This window comes from Panthera pardus, unplaced genomic scaffold (assembly GCF_024362965.1).
Source record: "Panthera pardus isolate Hobbes unplaced genomic scaffold, ASM2436296v1 HiC_scaffold_1, whole genome shotgun sequence".
Taxonomy (NCBI): domain Eukaryota; kingdom Metazoa; phylum Chordata; class Mammalia; order Carnivora; family Felidae; genus Panthera; species Panthera pardus.
In genome coordinates, this window is record NW_026526654.1 from 40,135,913 (window position 1) to 40,158,747 (window position 22,835).

General features: G+C 37.5%; 1 protein-coding gene across 17 annotated transcripts in view; it reads left to right on the forward strand.

Annotated features, from left to right (window-relative positions):
* MYCBP2 (MYC binding protein 2) overlaps positions 1-22,835 on the forward strand; it is a 284,243-nt gene that overhangs the window by 166,916 nt on the left and 94,492 nt on the right. For all 17 annotated transcript variants that reach the window (XM_053896509.1, XM_053896544.1, XM_053896144.1 and 14 more), the window contains 7 exons: positions 2,793-3,018; positions 4,050-4,168; positions 4,843-4,930; positions 7,713-7,762; positions 10,173-10,345; positions 11,814-11,958; positions 21,334-21,549. In XM_053896509.1, the coding sequence (XP_053752484.1) occupies positions 2,793-3,018; positions 4,050-4,168; positions 4,843-4,930; positions 7,713-7,762; positions 10,173-10,345; positions 11,814-11,958; positions 21,334-21,549 (1,017 nt within the window). The remainder of the gene's footprint in view (positions 1-2,792; positions 3,019-4,049; positions 4,169-4,842; positions 4,931-7,712; positions 7,763-10,172; positions 10,346-11,813; positions 11,959-21,333; positions 21,550-22,835) is intronic.

Here is a 22,835-nt window from a genome sequence, read left to right on the forward strand (position 1 = left end):
ACAGAATCGGAAGCAGGCTCCAGGCTCCGAGCCATCAGCCCAGAGCCTGACGCGGGGCTCGAACTCACGGACCGCGAGATCGTGACCTGGCTGAAGTCGGACGCTTAACCGACTGCGCCACCCAGGCGCCCCAATGTTTATTTATTTTTGAGACAGAGAGAGACAGAGCATGAACGGGGGAGGGTCAGAGAGAGGGAGACACAGACTCGGAAACAGGCTCCAGGCTCTGAGCTGTCAGCACAGAGCCCGACGCGGGGCTCGAACTCACAGACCACGAGATCATGACCTGAGCCGAAGTCGTCCGCTTAACCGACTGAGCCACCCAGGCGCCCCACTTTTATCTTTTAACTTTATACAGTATTTAAAATATCAACATGGCTCCAGAAATAAAATCATATAAAATAACATGCTCAGAATTATGAGGCCCTTCCCTTTCCCTTCTCTGCTTTTCAACTTACTCCATTGAGTGTCCTGGTATTTCCTTCCTGTGTTTATTTTTGAAAAAATAGATAGATGGATATAGATGTAGGTTTTTCTTTTATTTAAAATGGTAGCACACCAAATCTGTTTGGTACTTTTTGAAATGTAATAAAATGCATAGAAATCTCCCCATATCATTTAAAAAGATCATCCTCATTCTTTTTTTACAACTGGTTAGTGCTCCTCTGTGAAGATGGATCATAGTTTATTCAGTAGGTAGCGTGTGTGAGCACTTCAGGTGTTTTCAGTATTTTGCTAATTTTTTTGCGATGAATAACCTTACGTAAATGTTGGGCTTTTTTGTTTGTTTTTTCATGTATTTAGAAATATATCTTCAAAGCACATCCCCAGAAGTGGGATTACTGGGTCAAACAAATATAGACTGAGGAGCCATGTGCTTCATAGGTTTGGGGTTACTGCTACAGAAGCTGAACGCATATGTATCTTTGCTAGGGTTGAGAGAGTCCTGTTGAGGTTATACTGTTTCGTGTCCCCAGCACCAGTGTTTGAGAGTGCTTGTTTTCTCACAGCCTCCCCAACAGAGTATGTGGTTAAATTTTGGGCCTTTTGCTAATATAATGGGAGAATTGGTGGGAGTAATGGTATCTTACTTTAGTTTTAATTTGCATTTATGTAATTATGAACAAAGGTGAGCTTTTCATTGGGGAGATTTTTTTTAAGCCTGTACCAAAGCTGTTTGCCTTAGTTCTAGGTAATTTTTTTAGATCAATATCATACTTAGGAAATTTCCTAACTGTCATATCATATCCTATAACCATTTCATAGTTTACTATTTGACATGGTCCCACTTAATTGTAATTCGACTACCAAGACAGAATGCTGTCTGCCATGATCATGATAGAAGCTTACCCTACAACCCAGCAATAGTATTACTAGGAATTTATCCAAAGGATACAGGAGTGCTGATTCATAGGGGCACTTGTGCCCCAATGTTTATAGCAGCACTTTCAACAATAGCCAAATAATGGAAAGAGCCCAAATGTCCATCAACTGATGAATTGGATAAAGAAGATGTGGTTATATATACAATGGAATACTACTTGGCACTGAGAAAGAATGAAATCCTGCCATTTGCAACAATGTGGATGGAACTGGAGGGTATTATGCTAACTGAAATAAGTCAGGCAGAGAAAGACGTATGATTTCACTCCTATGTGAAATTTGAGAAACTTAACAGAAGACCATGGGGGAAGGGATGGGGAAGAAATAGTTTCAAACAGAGAGGGAGGCAAACCCATATTAGACTCTTAAATACAGAGAACAAACTGAGGATTGATGGGGGTGGCAGGGGAGAGGGGAAAGTGGGTGATGGGCATTGAGGAGGGCACTTCTTGTAATGAGCACTGGATGTTGCACGTAAGCGATGAATCACAGGAATCTACCCCTGAAACCAAGAGCACACTGTATACACTGTATGTTAGCCAACTTGACACTAAATTATATTTAAAAAAATACTAATAAAAGATTTTTAAAAGATAAGGACAAAGATACATTTTATGACCTAGTTTGTGTGACTTTCAACACAATAGCTAATATTTGGCAATTTTATTACTTTTAGTTTTTCTACCCTTCATATTTCAACTTTAATAAAATAAACTATATTGGCTTACTTAAAAATATACATATAAGTATGTGCCATCATAAACTCATATTACATTGAAACTTTAGATTAGGAAAATATAAAAATCTAAGTTTTCATCATTGTGTGTTTAGTTTATTTTTTTATTCTCGTTATATATGAAGTTCTGAAGTTTTTTGCTAATGAAAAATATCATTTGTAGCAGATACTATGAATGGTAGATAACTTAAAAGTGACTAAAACCTTAAATTTTAATGATTTGTTTCCTTTCCATCAATATATCTTTATATTTTGCCCATCTAATTATATTTTCATTTACCTACTTAGATTCCTTAAATGCATACTGACTGAAATAGAAAATTTACTATATATATAGTTCCACAAAATTAGATAACTGAATGTTTATGGAAATCAAAACAACCTTGTAATATTTTTTCAGTGTTACCAGTGTGTACTTACAAACATTGATGTAATATCAACCAAGTTTTAGGTAGAAAGCAGTAGATATTGCAAGTTGGGAATAGGGACAATTGATATTGAACATTAATACCATGATTTCTAATCATATTGAAACTACTGTATTAGTTTCTTAAAATTTAGTTTACAGTATGTTTAAAGCATCATATTTACAGTATGTCCTGTGTCTAAAATAGGAAAAAACAATCAAATTTTTCTTAACAAATACAAGTGTCCTCTTGCCTATTGACCTCAGGTGACGTTCCCAGAATGTGTACGGTGGATGACAATCGAGTTTGACCCCCAGTGTGGCACTGCGCAGTCAGAAGATGTCCTCCGTTTATTGATTCCTGTCAGAACTGTTCAGAATTCAGGATATGGACCAAAATTGACATCTGTTCATGAAAATCTTAACTCCTGGATAGAATTAAAGAAATTTTCAGGGTCCTCTGGGTGGCCTACTATGGTTTTAGTGTTGCCAGGTAAGTTGTTTTTTTCTTTTCTGTTTTATATGGTAAAATATATGCATTTATGACAATTATGTTTAGTAAGGATACAACATTGAAAACGTTTACAAACATTGAGAAGAATTTCTTCAAGACCTACTATGCATCTGGAGTGCACTTGAGTAGTGAAGAAGACTCTAGACAGAGGGCATAACACGACTGAGTTTTCAAAGAGAGAATGTCATGAGGATCTTGTGAAAAAAGTTTAGCTTAACCAAAGCAGAGGGTTAATATTGAGGAGTAGATGTCTGTATAGTTGGGAACAAACTATGGAAGAAGTGAATTTGATCTTTTATTTTCCCAATAAGTGCTAGACTTTGAGAACTTAGGGCTTCTTCTACTCAAGAGAATTGGTGAAACACCTCACGTACTGAGTTACATTAAAGCTGTTGTTTTTAGTTCTTCAGGCTTGAGGATGTGTGTGTGTTGGGCGGCGGCGGGGGGGGGGGGGGGTGTCAGAGATAGAAAGCATTTTTTTATTGCTATTGCTAATGTTTTCCTTTCAAAGAAAGTTTGTAAATTATTAAAACTGCATGTAGTCTGTTGTGTTTTTAACCAGTTAACCATAAATATTCTTGTGATTCCTCAAACTCATAGCCTGTTTGAATTCAGAAGCTTTTGTCTTCTAGTCTGACCAGCCTTGTTTGTTTGTAAGGAGCCAGGTTAGAGGATTGCTTACTGACTGAAACAGAAAAGGCTAACTAACCTAGGTTACCCTAGAAATAGATAATTGAAAAATGATTGCTCATGTAACATGAAGGTAGAACATTTGATTGAGGAGAGCTTGATCATAAAGAAAAATAACAATTCACTTGAGATGATTCTGTTGTTGGCTAGAGTTGTTTTTAGCAATTATATTCAAGTAGATACAGGAACACCCCCCACCCCCAAAAAGCCTGGGCTTTTAATAACTGATTTGTATTGCTACCTATCTTGAGATAGATAAAAGGGAAACTTTAATAAAGTCATTTCAGATTTTGAACTCAATGTTAGCTTTTTTTTCTTAGGAAATGAAGCCCTTTTTTCATTGGAGACTGCATCAGATTATGTGAAAGATGACAAAGCTTCTTTCTATGGTTTTAAATGTTTTGCAATTGGATATGAGTTTAGCCCTGGACCTGATGAGGTAGGAATGAATTATCTTCTCATTGTGTTAAGATTGTGTTTCTGAGGGCTGCTATTGACTAAAGTTGTGTTTGCTGCCTATGTTCACGAAGCCTGAAATTTAAAGAATATAATTTAAAATACCTTGTAGTTTAATTTTGTGTAGTGTTTTTTGTTTTTTAGTGTTTTGTTTGTTTGTTTGTTTTTGCTACTTTTAATACATGAAGAGAATAGAGTCTGCAACAGAAATTATAATTGTACCTGCTCCAAACCTGCTCAGGTGGCTGTACCTTTCTGAGTAAATAATAGAATCTGCTTTCCTAATGGGACCAATTTAGTTTCTATTCTAAATGTTTCAAATCACACAATAAAACAAAATCAAGGTGAAAAAAATGATCATGTTACTTCAAAGTAATGAATGACAAATTCTTTGGAATGCACCTGTAGACCTGGACCTTATAACATGCAGTAGACATTTTATTGACCCTCCTCCACTCTTAATTTAACCACTAGTTGACCTGTTCTTTCTCGTTTCAAAAGTTATGCTTGGATGCAAATCACATTTTGTTGATAATCCACATTATCTTCCAAATATTTTATCCTCCAAATATTTTTTTAAAGCAGCTCATTTTATCTTATTTTCATTTCATTTCACTTCATTTCATTTCATTTTATTTTATTTTTGTGATTCTCCAGGGTGTCATTCAGTTGGAAAAAGAATTAGCCAATCTTGGCGGAGTTTGTGCAGCCGCTTTGATGAAAAAGGATCTAGCACTTCCTATTGGTAAGTCTGGTCAAGTATTAGGTGTTTATGATTTTGTTAAAAATTTCAAGGGTAGAATATGTTTATTTTAGGGCATTCTGAAATAAATTAGCAAAATGAATTCAATAGTCCCATACATTCATGAGTAATAACTGTTTAATATGCTGGTAGTTTGGGTTTTCTGTACTGAAGATTGAAGAGTATCCTCTAGTCTTTTCTATTCACACACAGACATGCACACAAACCCTTCTTAGGCACATACACCCTGTGTGTCAGACACTGGGTTAAACATTAGATACATAATATTAAACCAAAAGTTTTGAGATAATTTCTTAAATATCCTTGTGGACATATCAACTAGACAGATATTCATTGCCTGATGCTCAGGGCACAAGTCAAAGGAAATGTCATTTGAACATAGTTGAAATTTAAAGGCATGGGACCATGTGAAAGATGAGCTAGGAAGAGAATGCAAATGAGAAAGAGAAGATAGCCCAAGATCAGAGGTGGGACTGCCAAAGTGTCAAAAATGGACAGAACAGGAGGAAGAGCACATAAAAAATACTGGTACAGCAGCGAAGGAGGTAGGCGTAAAACCAGGAAAATGGACATTGATGGGATTTTTTAATGTAGTTGAGAAGTCAATTAAAATCTACCATTGGATGGAGAGACTTGTTGGTTACATATATGCTCAATAAGAAATATATCAGTGAGATGAGAGAAACATAAGGCCTTTAGAGTAGAGGGAGAGAATGGATGGTCAGAAAAGAGACGCAGGTTAAATATAGATAGCTCTTTAGAAGAATTTTCCTGTGAAGCACAGGAGAGAAATGAGGTATTGGCAGGAATAATACCTCTTTATAAAATGATACAAATTTGTGTGGTATGTGAATCAATTTATGATCAGGATGGTAAAGATGAAACTAAGGTTAGAAATATTTACTGATTCTATGATGCTTAGACGTGGTTTAACATTTATCTTCACAGTGTTTGGGAGTAAAAGACATTATTATTGTATTTCCCCAGTTCTCACCCTCAGAAGTTCATTTGTAGCTCCTCCCTCAAAGACTACCCTTTCCACCTCATCCCTCCTTCCTCCCTTCTCATTCTCTGCTCTTTTCTTCCTTCCCTTTTTCCTGCTCCCTTCCATGCTTCTCAGTTCCCCTGCTCCTACTTAATGTTGACACAGGTATGAGGAAGTGAGACATGTTGTGTTCTCTTTATATAAAGGAAATGGGTGTAGCCTTTGGAGGAAATTTGTTATTTCCTCCAAAGGAAATTTGGAGGAAATTTGTTCAAATTTTACATGCCGTATACTTTTTGATACAGCAATTTTTGTATGTACTTGTACAAATGCTTAAAAAATATATGTTGTAAGAGAGATATTAATATAGCAGTGCTTGTGATTGTAAAACATAGAAGCAACTAAAATATCTATCAGTTGGAAACTGGTTAAATAAGTAATGATACATACAAGGGAAATACATGAGACTGTTAAAAAACAACAACAAAAAGAGATTTCTATGTTCTGACCAAGAAAAATTCCTAATTATGTTAACTGAGAAAAGTTTCAGAAGAGGGTCCCATTCTTCATGAATATTATGTTATATATATAATAATATATGTGTATGTGTGCATGGGTATATATGTTGACACACACACACATGTACTTATTTGCACACAAAGTTTCTTGAATAATACATAAACTGTTGACATTTTATTTTCAGAAGGAGGTAGGTAGGAGAATTTTTCATTCTACACTTCTGCAAAATTTGAATATTTCCTTTTGAACATGTATTACCTTAGTAATAGTTTTTAAATTAATTAAACTATCAAAGCAAATTCAATAAATATGGTTGGTTTTTTTTTAATGTTGCTTTATTTTTGAAGGCAAGAGATCCAGAGCATGAGCAGAGAGGAGCAGAGAGAGAGGGACACACAGAATCTGAAGCAGGCCTCAGGCTCTGAGCTGTCAGCACAGAACCCACAATGGGGCTTGAATTCACAAACCATGAGATCATGACCTGAGATGAAGTCGGACGCTTAACCGACTGAGCCACACAGGTGCCCCTAAATATGTTTTATATGAAGCAATAAAGGAGAAAATGGATGGAGGATACACTCACTATCTTATGTTTTCCTGTAAATTACTCTTTTTACTAAAGGTATAGATAGCTCTTGTATAAGATAACCAAAATAAAAAGGCCCAGATTCTGAGTAACTAGTTCCTTCATTTTGGGAGATAGAGGGGAATTTGAATACACTAAATTCAAAAGTGCACATTTATATGCCTAAATGTAGTGTGTGTGTGTGTGTGTGTGTGTGTGTGTGTGTGTGTATTGCACATCACTTGGTAGATACCTTTTGAGTATTGCCTTGAGAATTAATAGCCTTATATTTACACTGAAATATACATTTTAAAACATAAAGCACTGAGACTGATCCAGAATGATAATAGTTCTTTCCAATCTGGAATATCAGAATTGTGAAAAAGGTGTGAATAAATGCAGAGGACTAGAGAGTTAAACTAAGTGAGGTGTCTGGGTGGCTCAGAGGGTTAAGCATCCTACTCTTGATTTCGGCTCAGGTCATGATCTTGCGGTTCATGAGTTCAAGCCCCATGTCCAGCTCTGCGCTGACAACATGGAGCCTGCTTGAGATTCTCTCTCTCTCTCTTTCTCTGCCCCCCTCTCTTTGCACCTCCCCTGCTCTTGCTCTCAAAATAAATACATAAAGTAAAAAAAAAAAAAAAGTTAAACTAAGTATTAATATATGTTACTAAAACTTTTCATTTACACAACAGGTAATGAATTAGAGGAAGATCTTGAAATTCTTGAAGAGGCTGCATTGCAGGTATTGTCACAAACATCGTAAGGATAAATTTGTACATTGATTTGAAAGCAGTATTTTCATTCAGATCAACCTTATTTTTCTTGAATATAGGGCTTTCATTAAGTACTTCATTCTGTTTATTGACAGATAATACATAACTTATAATATCTTGATAGGAGAAACCCAGGTGAGTCCTTGCTGTGCTGCATGGAGGTTGTTAAATCTGAAGTGAACATAAATCCTGCCAGAGAAGGAAGTTACCAAGTGCCAAGGGTTTAGGGAAGGGCTTTGCAGAGCTGTTGACATTTAAATTGGATCTCAAAAGTTTTATTTACCGGTCAGAAAAAGAGGGAAATGGGTGTTAGTAGTAGTAATTTAAATAATTTCTATAGAGTATTTTATTGTATCTTTAATATTATCTGTTTTTAGCATTTACATTTTGAGGTCAGTATTCTCTCTTGCATCTTATAGTTACAATAACTGAAGTTCAAGGAAGTTCTGTGACTTGTCTAAGAATTCAGCTAATTAGGAGACAGAGGCTAGTATCCAGGTCAACTGTTACCTATAGCTGGTTGTTTCATCTTATTCACTTCCCAAGGTGAATTGATCATAGCAGTAATAATAAAAACAAACATTTATTTAATCCTGACCTTATCAAGTACTATTCCAAACACTTTGCATATTTTAACTCATTTAGTCCTCATAGTGGCCCCATGAATGAGAAACTCTTACTTTCCATTTACAAGGAGGCATAGAGTGCTTAGGTAACTTGCCCAGAATCACATAGCTAGTAAGCAGCTGGCTAGAATTTGACCTCTGGCAATTGGGTGGCAAAGTCCATGATCTTGATTACTATGCTCCAATTATAGAGAGCCCTGGTATCCTCAATAATGTTAAGAAACTTCTACGTTTTAAAAACCCACCAGCTTTTGTTTTTGGTTTTTTCTGTTTTTTTTTTTTTTTAATTGTTTTTAACGTTTATTTATTTTTGAGACAGGGAGAGACAGAGCATGAACAGGGGAGGGTCAGAGAGAGGGAGACACAGAATCTGAAGCAGGCTCCAGGCTCTGAGCTGTCAGTACAGAGCCCGACGCGGGGCCAGAACTCACAGACTGCAAGATCATGACCTGAGCCGAAGTCGGCCGCCTAACCGACTGAGCCACCCAGGAGCCCCTGTTTTTGTTTTTAAAAAAGAGTTAAATTTTTGTACTTTAAGATAGAAAAATAAAAATTCAATAGAGATTTAATAAATACAGTATGTATTTTTGTACTTTAAGGTAAAAAAATAAAAATTCAATAGAGATTTAATAAATACAGTATGTATCAGACAGCATTCTAATTAAAGAGAACCATCAAGGAGTTCATATGTTATTTATCCTTACAGAGATTATAATGGTTTATAAAATGTCATTTAGGCCTGATACAAAGAGATGTTTATTGTGCTTCTGTTAAAGACAAAAACCCTCATATCCCAGATTGCCCACATTTTTGGCACATAAGGTAGATGTCATGTGGTCTAATACCTACTACTTGTTAGGCAGCATAGTGTGCACTTTGTATGTGTTATATAATTTAAATTTTGCAGTAACTACAGAAGAGAGATATTATTTGATTACCAGTTTATACATTTTGCAGATTCAGGAATGGTGTGTAACCTCTTAGCTCAAGAGTACACAGCAGTGCTTGTCTAAAAGTCAGGAATTGAACTCAAATCTGTTTGATTTTAAAGATCATGATTTTTGAAATTGTATATCTCAGAGAATGCAGAAGGTACTGTTGTATAAGTGTCATAGTAGTGGAAGCATAATCCTCTTCTATGAAAAATATTTTGTTTCAAAATTTATAACATAGTCATTAAAAAGTTTCTAGAGTTTCAGCATTTAAAGCAGATCTTTCAAAAAGGTAAAGTTTGCTTGTCAGGTCAGTGAAAACTAAAATTTCAGTTGTTATCTGCCTCTTTTTCTTAATTTTAATTGAGGTTTAGACAGACTAATGGAGTTTATGTGCAGCCACAGTCAGGCTTGTATCCACATGTTGTCCAAGGCAGGACCTTGGTAGCCACCCAACTAAGAGAGCAAAGATAATCCACCCATGAAAGATGCCACTAATGGGGACACAAAAGATGAGAGGCCTCCACAGCTGCCTGCAGAAGGGAGCCCTGGCCCAGTAGAGCGAGAGGAGATGCACCTTCTCAACCTGCACGTCTCTGACATTACTTGTTTTGGTGGGAGGAAGGAGGCTGGAAGTACTATCCCATATTTTTCCCTCCTGGAGGTTTGTTTTATACTTTGTAGGCTACAGGAGCACTGGGGCATGGAGAGAAAATGCTTTCCCTGAAGAAGCCTACCTAAAATTGTGTGAAAGTTCAAGAAACTCATGTAATTAAAATTGTATGTTTTCAAATACATGAATATTGTCTTTTACCCAACAGGTGTGCAAAACCCATTCTGGTATTCTTGGAAAGGGTTTAGCTCTTTCTCATTCACCAACTATATTAGAGGCACTTGAAGGAAACTTACCACTTCAAATCCAAAGCAATGAACAGTCCTTTCTGGATGATTTTATTGCCTGTGTTCCAGGATCAAGTGGTGGGAGGCTTGCAAGGTAATGTGCTTTAAGTGCTACAGTGACTTATTTCAGGGCATGCCTCACTCTTCATTTCTGAAGAGAAATGAAAGGGAAAGATGTTAAAATGAAGCCGGAAGAATCTGGTTTATGTGTTTTGAACTTGCCGAAGTATAAAATGGTAAATATTTTAAAATATCTTTAAAGTATATGGTAGTTGTTAGTTGATTATTTTAAAGTTTCCTAGGTGAACTTTTATTTATTTAAAAAATAGATGGAACACATGGTATAATTGAGAGGTCTAGGAATTTTAGACTAAACTTAAATTTATCACCGTATGTTATTTTAATATGATTTCTTATAAAACCTACAAATAATACAAATACATTTAGAATTTTAATGAAATCATTTGGGGTTATAGAGTTCTCATTTATCTTGTTGCTATTTTTTTTTTTTTTATGAAAAGAAAAAATATGCTGGCTTGTGTGATTTTACTAGTAAATATAGAAGTCTAACTTCTTCCCATTTCTAATTTTAAAAATAAAGAGGTTCCTCTTTAGTTTTGAAAAATCAAAATGGTGATTGGAGAATAGGGAATTTTTTTAAGTCAGCCTCACTGCTAACTTTGTGGACATCTTTACATAAAACATGACAGAATTACTTGTAACTTATCTCCCAGGACAACTTGAATGTAGATCATGGAATGAATTCAAGAATGAATATCCTGGGGCACCTGGGTGGCTCAGTCAGTTAAGTGCCTGACTTCAGCTCAGGTCATGATCTCGCATCTTGTGGGTTCAAGCCCTGCTTCAGGCTCTGCACTGACAGCTCAGAGCCTGGAGCCTACTTCAGACTCCTTGTCTCCCTCTCTCTCTGCCCCTCCCCCACTTGTGCACACTCTCTCTCAAAAATAAATAAGCATTTAAAAAAAAAGATTATCCGTTTCTCCTATTAAAAAAAAAGAAGAATGGGTATCCCAAAGTGTAGAAATTTGGCAAAATTTACATGGAAGGGAAGGTAATAGGGAAGATAGTTGAGACACTGGATGAACAGGAGATGAACAGTACATCTTTAACCTAACTGTTCTCAGGCAGCAGAATGCCATTACTATCACTGCTTTTACAGATGAGTTGTTCTTTCTCAGATTTTCAGGCTGGCAAATCTGGGCAGACCTCCCTCAGTAAGCATGAGTGTACTGGGACTTCAAATATACACAACCTAAATTTGTTTTCTTGGTTATTTTGTGTCAGCTGTAGTTAAAATTTCAAGTTTTCTGATTTTAAAATTATTTCTATTTACAAAAACATCAGAAACCTCCTGTACTTTGTCATATATTTTTAATGAATGCGTCACTAACAATTTGCAAGGGAGACACTTGTGATTGTCACTGAATTGGAAATGAAGATATTATTTGGTACAAGTGTTACTCATTTGGCTTAATTTCATGTTAATCATTGAAGGTATTTATGAGTGTTTACTTTTTTGCTTGTTTTTTCATCACTGCTAGGTGGCTTCAACCAGATTCCTATGCTGATCCTCAGAAAACATCTTTGATCCTGAACAAGGATGATATTCGTTGTGGCTGGCCTACCACCATAACTGTTCAAACAAAAGACCAATATGGGGATGTAGTACATGTTCCCAATATGAAGGTAATTATATCAGAATTAAATTAATAGTCATCAAAGCACTATTATTACTAACAAAATTTTAGAAAAAGCAAGTGTTTAGAGTCCACTTGCAGTACTGTCTTTATATTTGTCAATAGAGGAAGCTGAAAAATTGTGTAAGGACTTATATTAATTAGCACCTAATTTTCCAAGTTATTATTTTTTTTAATGTTTATTTTTAGAAAGAGACAGATGGTGAGCGGGGGAGGGGCAGAGAGAGTGTGGGAAGTACAGAATCTGAAGCTGACTCCAGACGCCGAGCTTAGCACAGAGCCTGATTGGGGGGCGGCGGGGGGTGGGGAGGGCTTGATCTCATGAACCGCAAGATCATGACCTGAGCTGAAGTCGGACACTTAACCAACTGAACCACACAGGCACCCTCCAAGTTATATGTTTTATTGTTTGTTTTTTACATTTAGCTGGGAGATAGAATGATTCAAGGGAAGGATAAAAAAGTGTTCATATATGCACACAGAGGGAAGGCCTTTAATATAAAGTGGTTGAATAAATCGATGAAGGAACACATTTTAAAATTTTGTATATATTTTTTTTTACTTTTTTTTAAATGTTTTATTTTATTTTTGAGAGACAGAGAGAGACAGAGCATGGGGTGGGGGGGGTGGAGCAGAGAGAGAGGGAGACAATATCTGAACCAGGGTCCAGGCTCCATGCTGTCAGCACAGAGCCTGACGTGGGGCTCAAACCCACAAACTGTGAGATCATGACCTGAGCTAAATAAAGTCAGACGCCTAACCAACTGAGCCACCCAGGCGCCCTGTATGTATTTTTTAAAAGACACTAATACATTCTGTATTTGGTACTATTGAAACAACATTTAATTTAAAATATAATATTGATACATATTAAATTAGAAATGATGGCAGTTCCTCAAAAAGTTAAAAATAGAATACCCGACGATCTAGTAAACACTGTTGGGTATTTACCCAAAAAATACAAAACACTAATACAGAGGGATACATACACCCATGTATTTACTACAGCATTATTTACAGTAGCCAAATTATGGAAGCAGTCCAAGTGTCCATCAGTAGATGAATGGATAAAGAAATGGATTTTAAAAATGGATATATACACACACAATGGAATATTATTATTCAGCCATAAAAAAGAATGAAATCTTGCTATTTGCAACAACATAGATGGAGCTAGAGAGTATAATGCTGAACGAAATAAGTCCGAGAAAGACAAATATTAAATGATTCCATATGTGATATTTGAGAATCAAAACAAAGGAGGTTGTTGGAAGATGGAGGCATAAGAGAGCGCTAGGCTCACCTCGTCCAGCTGATCACTTAGATCCCACCCACACCTGCCTAAATAATCCAGAAAACTGCCAGATGTCTAGCAGAACAGACTCTCCAGAGCCAAGTGTGGATAAGAGGCCCCCAGAAGACAGTAGGAAGGGCGGAGAGGTGGTGTGTGCTACACAGACTGGCAGGAGGGAGCAGGGGCGGTGGAGGGGCAGCCCGTCTGGCAAGGCAGAGCCCCCAAAGTCTGGCTTGCAAAAGTGGAGGGGCCAGAATCCGTGAGTTCTGACAGCCAGTGGGACTTAACATCTGGAATATTAAAAGTCAACAGCTCTGCTTGGAGAGCGGGAAGGCAAGAGGACATTGGGAGGGAGAGTTGTTGAGCCAGGGAAAACAGACCTCAGCTCCGTGGGGAATAAAGGCGCTGGCAAACGCCATCTCCCTCTCCCATCCCTCAGCTGTAATCCCAAATGGAACCAGTTTCCATCACCCAACTTGCTTGCACCCCACAAACACCCAACGCTGTGCTTCTGTGGATCCATCCCTCCAACGGGTCTGCCTCCCCCCTGGTGCTACAGGGCCCTCCTGCAGGAGACCACCAAAGCAAAGCAAGCTAAGCCTGCCCCTCCCGCCCCTGTGCACCTTGCGGATCCACCCTGGCTAATACGCCAGATCCCATCAAAGCAGCACCACAAGCCTGGCAGTGTGCAAGTAGCCCAGACAGGGGCCACACCACTCCACAGTGAGTCCTGCCCCTGGGAGAGGGGAAGATAAGGTACACACCAGTCTGCCTGTGGCCCCAGCCATGGGCTGGGGACAGACATCAGGTCTGACTGTGGGCCCTGCCCACCAACACAAGTTACTCCAGACAGCACAGGGGAAGTGCCCTGCAGTTCCACGCCACCCCAGGGACTATCCAAAATGAGGAAGCAGAAAAACTCTCCTCAAAAGAAACTCCAGGAAGTAGCGACAGCTAATGAATAGATAAAAAACAATTTAAGCAATATAACGGAACAAGAATTTAGAATAATAGTCATAAAATTAATCACTGTGCTTGAAAAAAGCATACAGGACAGCAGAGAATCTATTGCTACAGAAATCAAGGGACTAAAAAATAGTCATGAGGAACTAAAAACTGCTATAAATGAGGTGCAAAATAAAATGGAGGCAGCCATAGCATGGATTGAAGAGGCAGAGGAGAGAATAGGTGAATTAGAAGATAAAATTATGGAAAAAGAGGAAGCTGACAAAAAGAGATAAAAAAAAAAATCCAGGAGTATGAGGGGAGAATTAGAGAACTAAGTGACACAATCAAACAGAACAATATCTGTATAATAGGAATTCCAGAAGAGAAAGAGAAAGGGGCTGAAGGTGTACTTGAACAAATCACAGTTGAGAACTTCCCTGACCTGGGGAAGGAAAAAGGCATTGAAATCCAAGAGGCACAGAGAATTCCCTTCAGATGTAACTTGAATGGATCTTCTGCATGACATATCATAGTGAAACTGGCAAATACGAGGATAAAGAGAAAATTCTGAAAGCAGCTAGGGATAAATATGCTCTAACTTATAAAGGGAGACCCATAAGACTAGTGGCAGACCTATCTACTGAAACTTGGCAGGCCAGAAAGGAATGGCAGGAAATCTTCAATGTGTTGAACAGAAAAAAATATGCAGCCGAAAATCCTTTACCCAGCAAGTCTGTCATTCAGAATAGAAGGAGAGATAAAGGTTTTCCCAAACAAACACAAACTGAAGGAATTCATCACCACTAAACCAACCCTACAAGAGATCTTAAGGGGGATTCTGTGAGTAAAATGTTGCAAGGACCACAAAGTACCAGAGACATCACTACAAGCATGAAACCTTCAGACTCTACAATGACTCTAAATCCATATCTTTCAATAATAACACTGAATATAAACAGACTAAATGCTCCAACCAAAAGACATAGGGTATCACAATGGATAAAAACCAAGACCCATCTATTTGCTGTCTACAAGAGACTCATTTTACACCTGAGGACACCTTCAGATTGAAAGTGAGGAGATGGAGAAGTATCTATCATGCTACTGCAAGTCAGAAGAAAGCTGGAATAGCCATACTTACATCAGACAAACTAGACTTTAAATTAAAGGCAGTAACGAGATGAAGAAGGGCATTATATAATAATTACAGGGTCTATCCATCAGGAAGAGCTAACAATTAAAAATGTCTATGAGCCGAATACAGGAGCCCCCAAATACATAAAACAGTTAATCACAAACATAAGCAACTTTATTGATAAGAATGTGGTAATTGCAGGGGCCTTTAATACCCCACTTACAGCAATGGATAGATCATCTAGACACAGGATCAATAAAGAAACAAGGGTCCTGAATGATACATTGGATAAGATGGACTTGACGGTTATATTTAGAACTCTGCATCCCAAAGCAACAGAATATACTTTCTTCTCGAGTGCACATGGAACATTCTCCAAGAGAGATCACATACTGGGCCACAAAACAGCCCTTCATAAGCATAAAATAACTGAGATCATAGCATGCACACTTTCAGACCACAATGCTATGAAACTTGAAATCAACCACAGGAAAAAGTCTGGAAAACCTCCAAAAGCATGGAGGTTAAAGAACACCCCACTAAAGAATGAATGGGTCAACCAGGCAATTAGAGAAGAAATTTAAAAATATATGGAAACAAATGAAAATGAAAATACAACAATCCAAATGCTTTGGGATGCAGCGAAGGCAGTCCTGAGAGGAAAATGCATTGCAATCCAGGCCTATCTTAAGAAACAAGAAAAATCCCAGATACAAAATCTAACAGCACACCTAAAGGAAATAGAAGCAGAACAGCAAAGACACCCCAAACCCAGCAGAAGAAGAGAAATAATAAAGATCAGAGCAGAAATAATATAGAATCTAAAAAAAAAACTGTAGAGCAGATCAATGAAACCAAGAGTTGGTTTTTTGAAAAAATAAACAAAATTGATAAACCTGTAGCGAGGCTTCTCAAAAAGAAAAGGGAGATGACCCAAATAGATAAAATCATGAATGAAAATGGAATTACTACAACCAATCCCTCAGAAATACAAGCAATTATCAGGGAATACTATGAAAGATTATATGCCAACAAACTGGACAACCTGGAAGAAATGGACAAATTCCTAAGCACCCACACACTTCCAAAACTCATACAGGAAGAAATAAAAAACTTGAACAAAGTTCAGCAAATAAATTGAATCAGTTATCAAAAATCTCCCAACAAGGGGCACCCGGGTGGCTCGGTCGGTTAAGCGTCTGACTTCAGCTCAGGTCATGATTTCGCAGTCCGTGAATTCGAGCCCCGCGTCGGGCTCTGTGCTGACAGCTCAGAGCCTGGAGCCTGTTTCGGATTCTGTGTCTCCCTCTCTCTCTGCCCCTCCCCTGTTCATGCTCTGTCTCTCTCTGTCTCAAAAATAAATAAACGTTAAAAAAAAATTTTTTTTTTTTAAATCTCCCAACAAGAGTCCAGGACCAGATGGCTTCCCTGGGGAATTCTACCAGACATTTAAAGCAGAGATAATACCTATCCTTCTCAAGCTGTTCCAAAAAATAGAAAGGGAAGGAAAACTTCCAGACTCATTCTATGAAGCCAGCATTACTTTGATTCCCAAACCAGACAGAGACCCAGCAAAAAAAAGAGAACTACAGGGCAATATCCCTGATGAATACGGACGCAAAAATCCTCAACAAGATACTAGCAAATCGAATTCAACAGGATATAAAAAGAATTATTTACCATAATCAAGTGGGATTCATTCCTGGGCTGCAGGGCTGGTTCAACATTCGCAAATCAATCAATGTGATACATCACATTATAAAAGAAAAGAACCATATGGTCCTGTCAATCGATGCAGAAAAAGCATTTGACAAAATTCAGCATCCTTTCTTAATAAAAACCCTTGAGAAAGTCGGGATAGAAGGAACATACTTAAACATCATAAAAGCCATTTATGAAAAGCCCACAGCTAATATCATCCTCAATGGGGAAAAACTGAGACCTTTCCTCCTGAGATCAGGAACATGACAGGGATGTCCACTCTCACTGCTGTTTGTTAACATAGTATTGGAAGTTCTAGCATCAGCAATCAGACAACCAAAGGAAATCAAATGTATCAAAATTGGCAAAGATGAAGTCAAGCTTTCACTTTTTGCAGATGACATGATATTGTATATGGAAAATCTGACAGACTCCACCAAAAGTCTGCTAGAACTGATACATGAATTCAGCAAAGTCACAGGATACAAAATCAATGTACAGAAATCAGTTGCATTCTTATACACTAATAATGAAGCAACAGAAAGACAAAGAAACTGATCCCATCCACAATTGCACCAAGAAGCATAAAATACCTAGGAATAAACCTAACCAAAGATGTAAAAGATCTGTATGCTGAAAACTATAGAAAGCTTATGGAGGAAATTGAAGAAGACACAAAGAAATGGAAAAACATTCCATGCTCATGGGATGGAAGAATAAATATTGTTAAAATGTCAATTCTACCCAAAGCTATCTGCACATTCAATGCAATCCCAATCAAAATTGCACCAGCATTCTTCTTGAAGCTAGAACAAGCAATCCTAAAATTTATATGGAACCACAAAAGACCCCGAATAGCCAAAGTAATTTTGAAGAAGAAGACCAAAGCAGGAGGCATCACAATCCCAGACTTTAGCCTCTACTACAAATCTGTAATCATCAAGACAGCATGGTATTGGCACAAAAACAGACACATAGACCAATGGAATAGAATAGAAACCCCAGAATTAGACCCACAAAAAAAATCTTTGACAAAGCAGGAAAGAATATCCAATGGAAAACATACAGTCTCTTTAACAAATGGTGCTGGGAGAGCTGGACAGCAACATGCAGAAGAATGACACTAGACCACTTTCTTACACCATTCACAAAAATAAACTCAAAATGGATAAAGGGCCTGAATGTGAGACAGGAAACCATCAAAACCCTAGAGGAGGAAGCCAGAAAAAAACCTCTCTGACGTCAGCCGCAGCAATTTCTTACTTGACACATCCCCAAAGGCAAGGGAATTAAAAGCAAAAATGAACTACTGGGACCTCATGAAGATAGAAAGCTTCTGCACTGCAGAGGAAACAGTCAACAAAACTAAAAGGCAACCAACAGAATGGGAAAAGATATTTGCAAATGACATATCGGACAAAGGGCTAGTATCCAAAATCTATAAAGAACTCACCAAACTCCACACCCGAAAAACAAATAATCCAGTGAAGAAATGGGCAGAAAACACGAATAGACACTTCTCTAAGGAAGACATCCAGATGGCCAACAGGCACATGAAAACATGCTCAATGTCACTCCTCATCAGGGAAATACAAATCAAAACCACACTCAGATATCACCTCACGCCAGTCAGGGTGGCTAAAATGAACACATCTGGAGACTGTAGATACTGGCGAGGACGTGGAGAAACGGGAACCCTCTTGCACTGTTGGTGGGAATGGAAACTGGTGCAGCCACTCTGGAAAAACAGTGTAGAGGTTCCTCAAAAATTAAAAATAGACCTACCCTATGACCCAGCAATAGCACTGCTAGGAATTTACCCAAGGGATAGAGGACTACTGATGCATAGGGGCACTTGTACCCCAATGTTTATAGCAGCACTTTCAACAATAGCCAAATTATGGAAAGGGCCTAAATGTCCATCAACTGATGAATGGATAAAGAAATTGTGGTTTATGTGCACAATGGAATACTACCGTGGCGATGAGAAAGAATGAAATATGGCCTTTTGTAACAACGTGGATGGAACTGGAGAGTATTATGCTAAATGAAATAAGTCATACCGAGAAAGACAGATACCATATGTTTTCACTCCTGTGTGGATCCTGAGAAACTTAACAGAACACCATGGGGGAGGGGAAGGAAAAAAATAATAAGGTTAGAGAGGGAAGGAGGCAAAGCATAAGAGACTCTTAAAAACTGAGAACAAACTGAGGTTTGATGGGGGGTGGGAGGGAGAACAGAGTGGGTGATGGGCATTGAGGAAGGCACCTGTTGGGATGAGCACTGGCTGTTGTATGGAAACCAATTTGACAATAAATTTCATATTAAAAAAAATAAAAATAAAAGAATCAAAACAAAGGAAGAGAAAAGAGAGACAAAGCAGGAAATAGACTCTTAACTGTAGACAACAAACTGATCATTACCAATGGGGAGATTGGTGGGGGATTGGATGAAATAGGTGAAGGGGATTAAGAATAAGTACACTGTGTGATGAGCACTGAGTAAAGGACAGAATTGTTGAATCACTGTATTGTACGTCCAAAACTAATATAACACAGTATGTTAACTATACTGAAATTAGAATTTAAAACTTAATAAAAAAATTAGGAATACATGAATTTGGATGGTAAAAGAATGAGGAATGGAAATAGTCATGTGTTGTATTAATGAATATAGTTAGTTGGATACCTCTTACCTGAGACTTTAATTAATGACATTTTAAAGCATATTGCAATGCAGAAAATGAATCCATTGTGATCTAATGTATTAATGTAAATATCTCATTTAAAATTTTTATTTCTAAAAAAATGTATATTGAATGAAAATTTGTATAGGCAATCCCCAGCTAGCCCCATCCTTTCCCATATGTATTACAAAGCGATTTGGTTGTTTGGAGTTTAGAGTTCATTAATCCACAAAATCTTTTTCACTCATAGAGTAGTTTATAACAGAAAGCAAAATACCTGTCATTCTATAGTATTTCAGTATTCTTAGAGTATAAAATTGTTCAGTGATTCACTTCAAGGTTTATAGTACACAAGCAAATGTACTGATGCTAATTTACTTAGGGTAAATACAGTTGTTTAAATAAGGATTAAATAAAAATATGTCAAAAAGTAGTGGCTATCATTTAAAAATCAAATGTCTTTAAGTTTGAAAGCACTTACTTTTTATCTTTCCCCCTCCCCTTTTTTTTATTACATTTAAAGTTTTAAACTTTTAATGATGGCAGTGTATATGAGCTGACGATTTTACTATATACTTTTAAACTTCTGTGTTTTAAATATAAGGTGGGTTTGGGACACCTGGGTGGCTCATTCGGTTAAGCACCGGATTTTGGCTCAGGTCATGATCGCGCGGTTCGTGAGTTCGAGCCCCGTATCCGGCTCTGTGCTGACAGCTCAGAGCCTAGAGTCTGTTTCAGATTCTGTCTCCCTCTCTCTTTGCCCCTCCTCTGTTTGTGCTCTGCTTCTGTGTCTCTCAAAAATAAATAAACATTTAAAAATAAAATAAAATAAAGTACATACAAGATGGGTTTGTAATATTTCCGGGACATTATGTTGATCCAGATTTCTTTTATTATGTGTTATTTTTTAAGATTTCTCAATGGACTACATTTTCTTTGCAGAACAGCTAAACTTGAAATTAGTGCTTAAAATATATGGAGATGGGGCACCTGGTTGGCTCAGTCAGTTAAGCATCCAGACTCTTGATTTTGGCTCAGGTCATGATCTTACAGCATGTGAGATTGAGTCCTGCATCAGACTCTGGGCTGACAGTACAGAGCCTGCTTGGGATATTCTCTCTCTCTCTCTCTCTCTCTCTCTATTCGTCTCTCTGCCTCTCCCCTGCTTGCACATGTGTGCACACTTCTCTATCAAAATAAATAAACATTTAAAAATAAATGAAATATGTGGCGATTGTGGGAAAGCCTTTTTACTTGAATTAGCTGATAAATAATGTTAAGAATTTGAGAATTCAGTGTAGATTCATTCTACTCTTCTGTACTGTATTAATGGCGGCGTTTGTTTTTATTTTACGTTTTTATATCTGTGATGATTTCTCCCAAAAGCCAAGGCTTCTTTTACACTGTGTTTGCAAGATTCATTCTGTGGAACTAGCTCGAGGTCACTCTGGCACACCTTTGAAGGGAATGCCCAACATGGACCAGTGATCACCTAAAATTTATGGAGTTGTGGGTCCATACTTGTAAATTGCTTCTTTTAATGTGTCATAGGCAATTATATACTAATAGCATTTGTTTTTTATAACATCATGGTTAGGTGGAAGTGAAAGCCGTTCCTGTTTCTCAGAAAAAACCATCTTTACAACAAGAGCAAGTGAAGAAAACTCAAAGGCTGCCTGGCAGTCCTGCAGTAGCAGCAGCGCCTTCCAACACCGATATGACTTTTGGCGGGCTGGCCTCACCGAAGCTGGACGTGTCGTACGAGCCAATGATAGTGAAGGAGGCTCGATACATTGCCATAACAATGATGAAGGTAATTTATTTTTCTTATCAGGAACATTTTCTTTTTCACCATTTATCCCCTTAACAAACATTTCAGTGATCCAAACGCACACACAGAGTTACAGGTCTAGAGAGCTGTCAGTAGATGCAAAACGTGTAATATTTTTTTTAGGGTGATTTATTTTCTTACAAAGAGGATTTTCATTTATTTTTTGGCAATGTCTAGGGGGATTACCGATAATAGATCAAGTTAATACAATCAGAGATTGAGATGATTGAAAACTGAATTTCATTTGCTGCAAATGTATTTGTCTACTTTCAGTTTCCATTTCTCCTGGAACATAGCCCTTCAGGAATTCAGTTTACTTAGACCCCCTTTGATTTTTGGGTTCTCTCACATGCCAACCTCATTTCGTTGGGTTTCCTACTTGAGGTTTTCTTGTTCTTTGATGCCCTTAGACAGATATTTTAAATATTTGGTGCAGCTTTTTTAGTTCTCTTTAGGGGTAATGTTAGACTAAATTAGCAAGTTGTGCATTAGTTAAAACAGGAGTGAGGAATTTTGCCAGTAACGGAGACCAGTGGTGAGCCATTGAACCCTTTCAGTTAGAGCAATGTCACGGTTATATTTGTGTTTCATAAAGGTCATGATGGAATATGGAGAATAATTGGACAGATAATCATAAGGCATGGTTAGGTTTGAGTCTCTTTAGGAGACTATTGACGTAATGTGGTATGATGTGCTAATCCCTTGACTTAGTGAGAATAGATTCAAAAGATATTTAGTATCAGTAGGACTTGGTGGCTGAAGGGAATGGAGTAAAGGGAAGGAAGAATTAAAAGATGAAGTTCCAGTTTGACCTTACATAGTAAGATTGATAATGCTGGAGGAGGAGCAGGTTTTGGTTGAGGAAGGTAATAGTTTTGAATGTGCTGGGTTTTGGATAACTCTGAAATATCCATGCAAAGATATGTAAAAGGAAGTTGGTTGTGCAAACCTGAAGTGATTATAGTCTGACCTCAAGAAAAGAACTTGAGAGTAATTAGCACTGATTACTCATGATATCGTAGAAGTAAATGATATCTATCTTCCATGGTGAGTGAAGGGAGAAGTTCCAGGACAGGATCTGGATAAACACCAGTATTGGTGATTCTCAAATTTTGGGGTACATTAGAATCATCTGGAACACTTATTTAAAAAGGAGATTTTCCAGTAATCTGAAGATTTAGATTCAGTAGGTCTAGAGAGAAGCTCAAGAATTTTCATATTAAACAAATATGCAGAGTGATTCAAATCAAAACCTACACTTTTGAGAA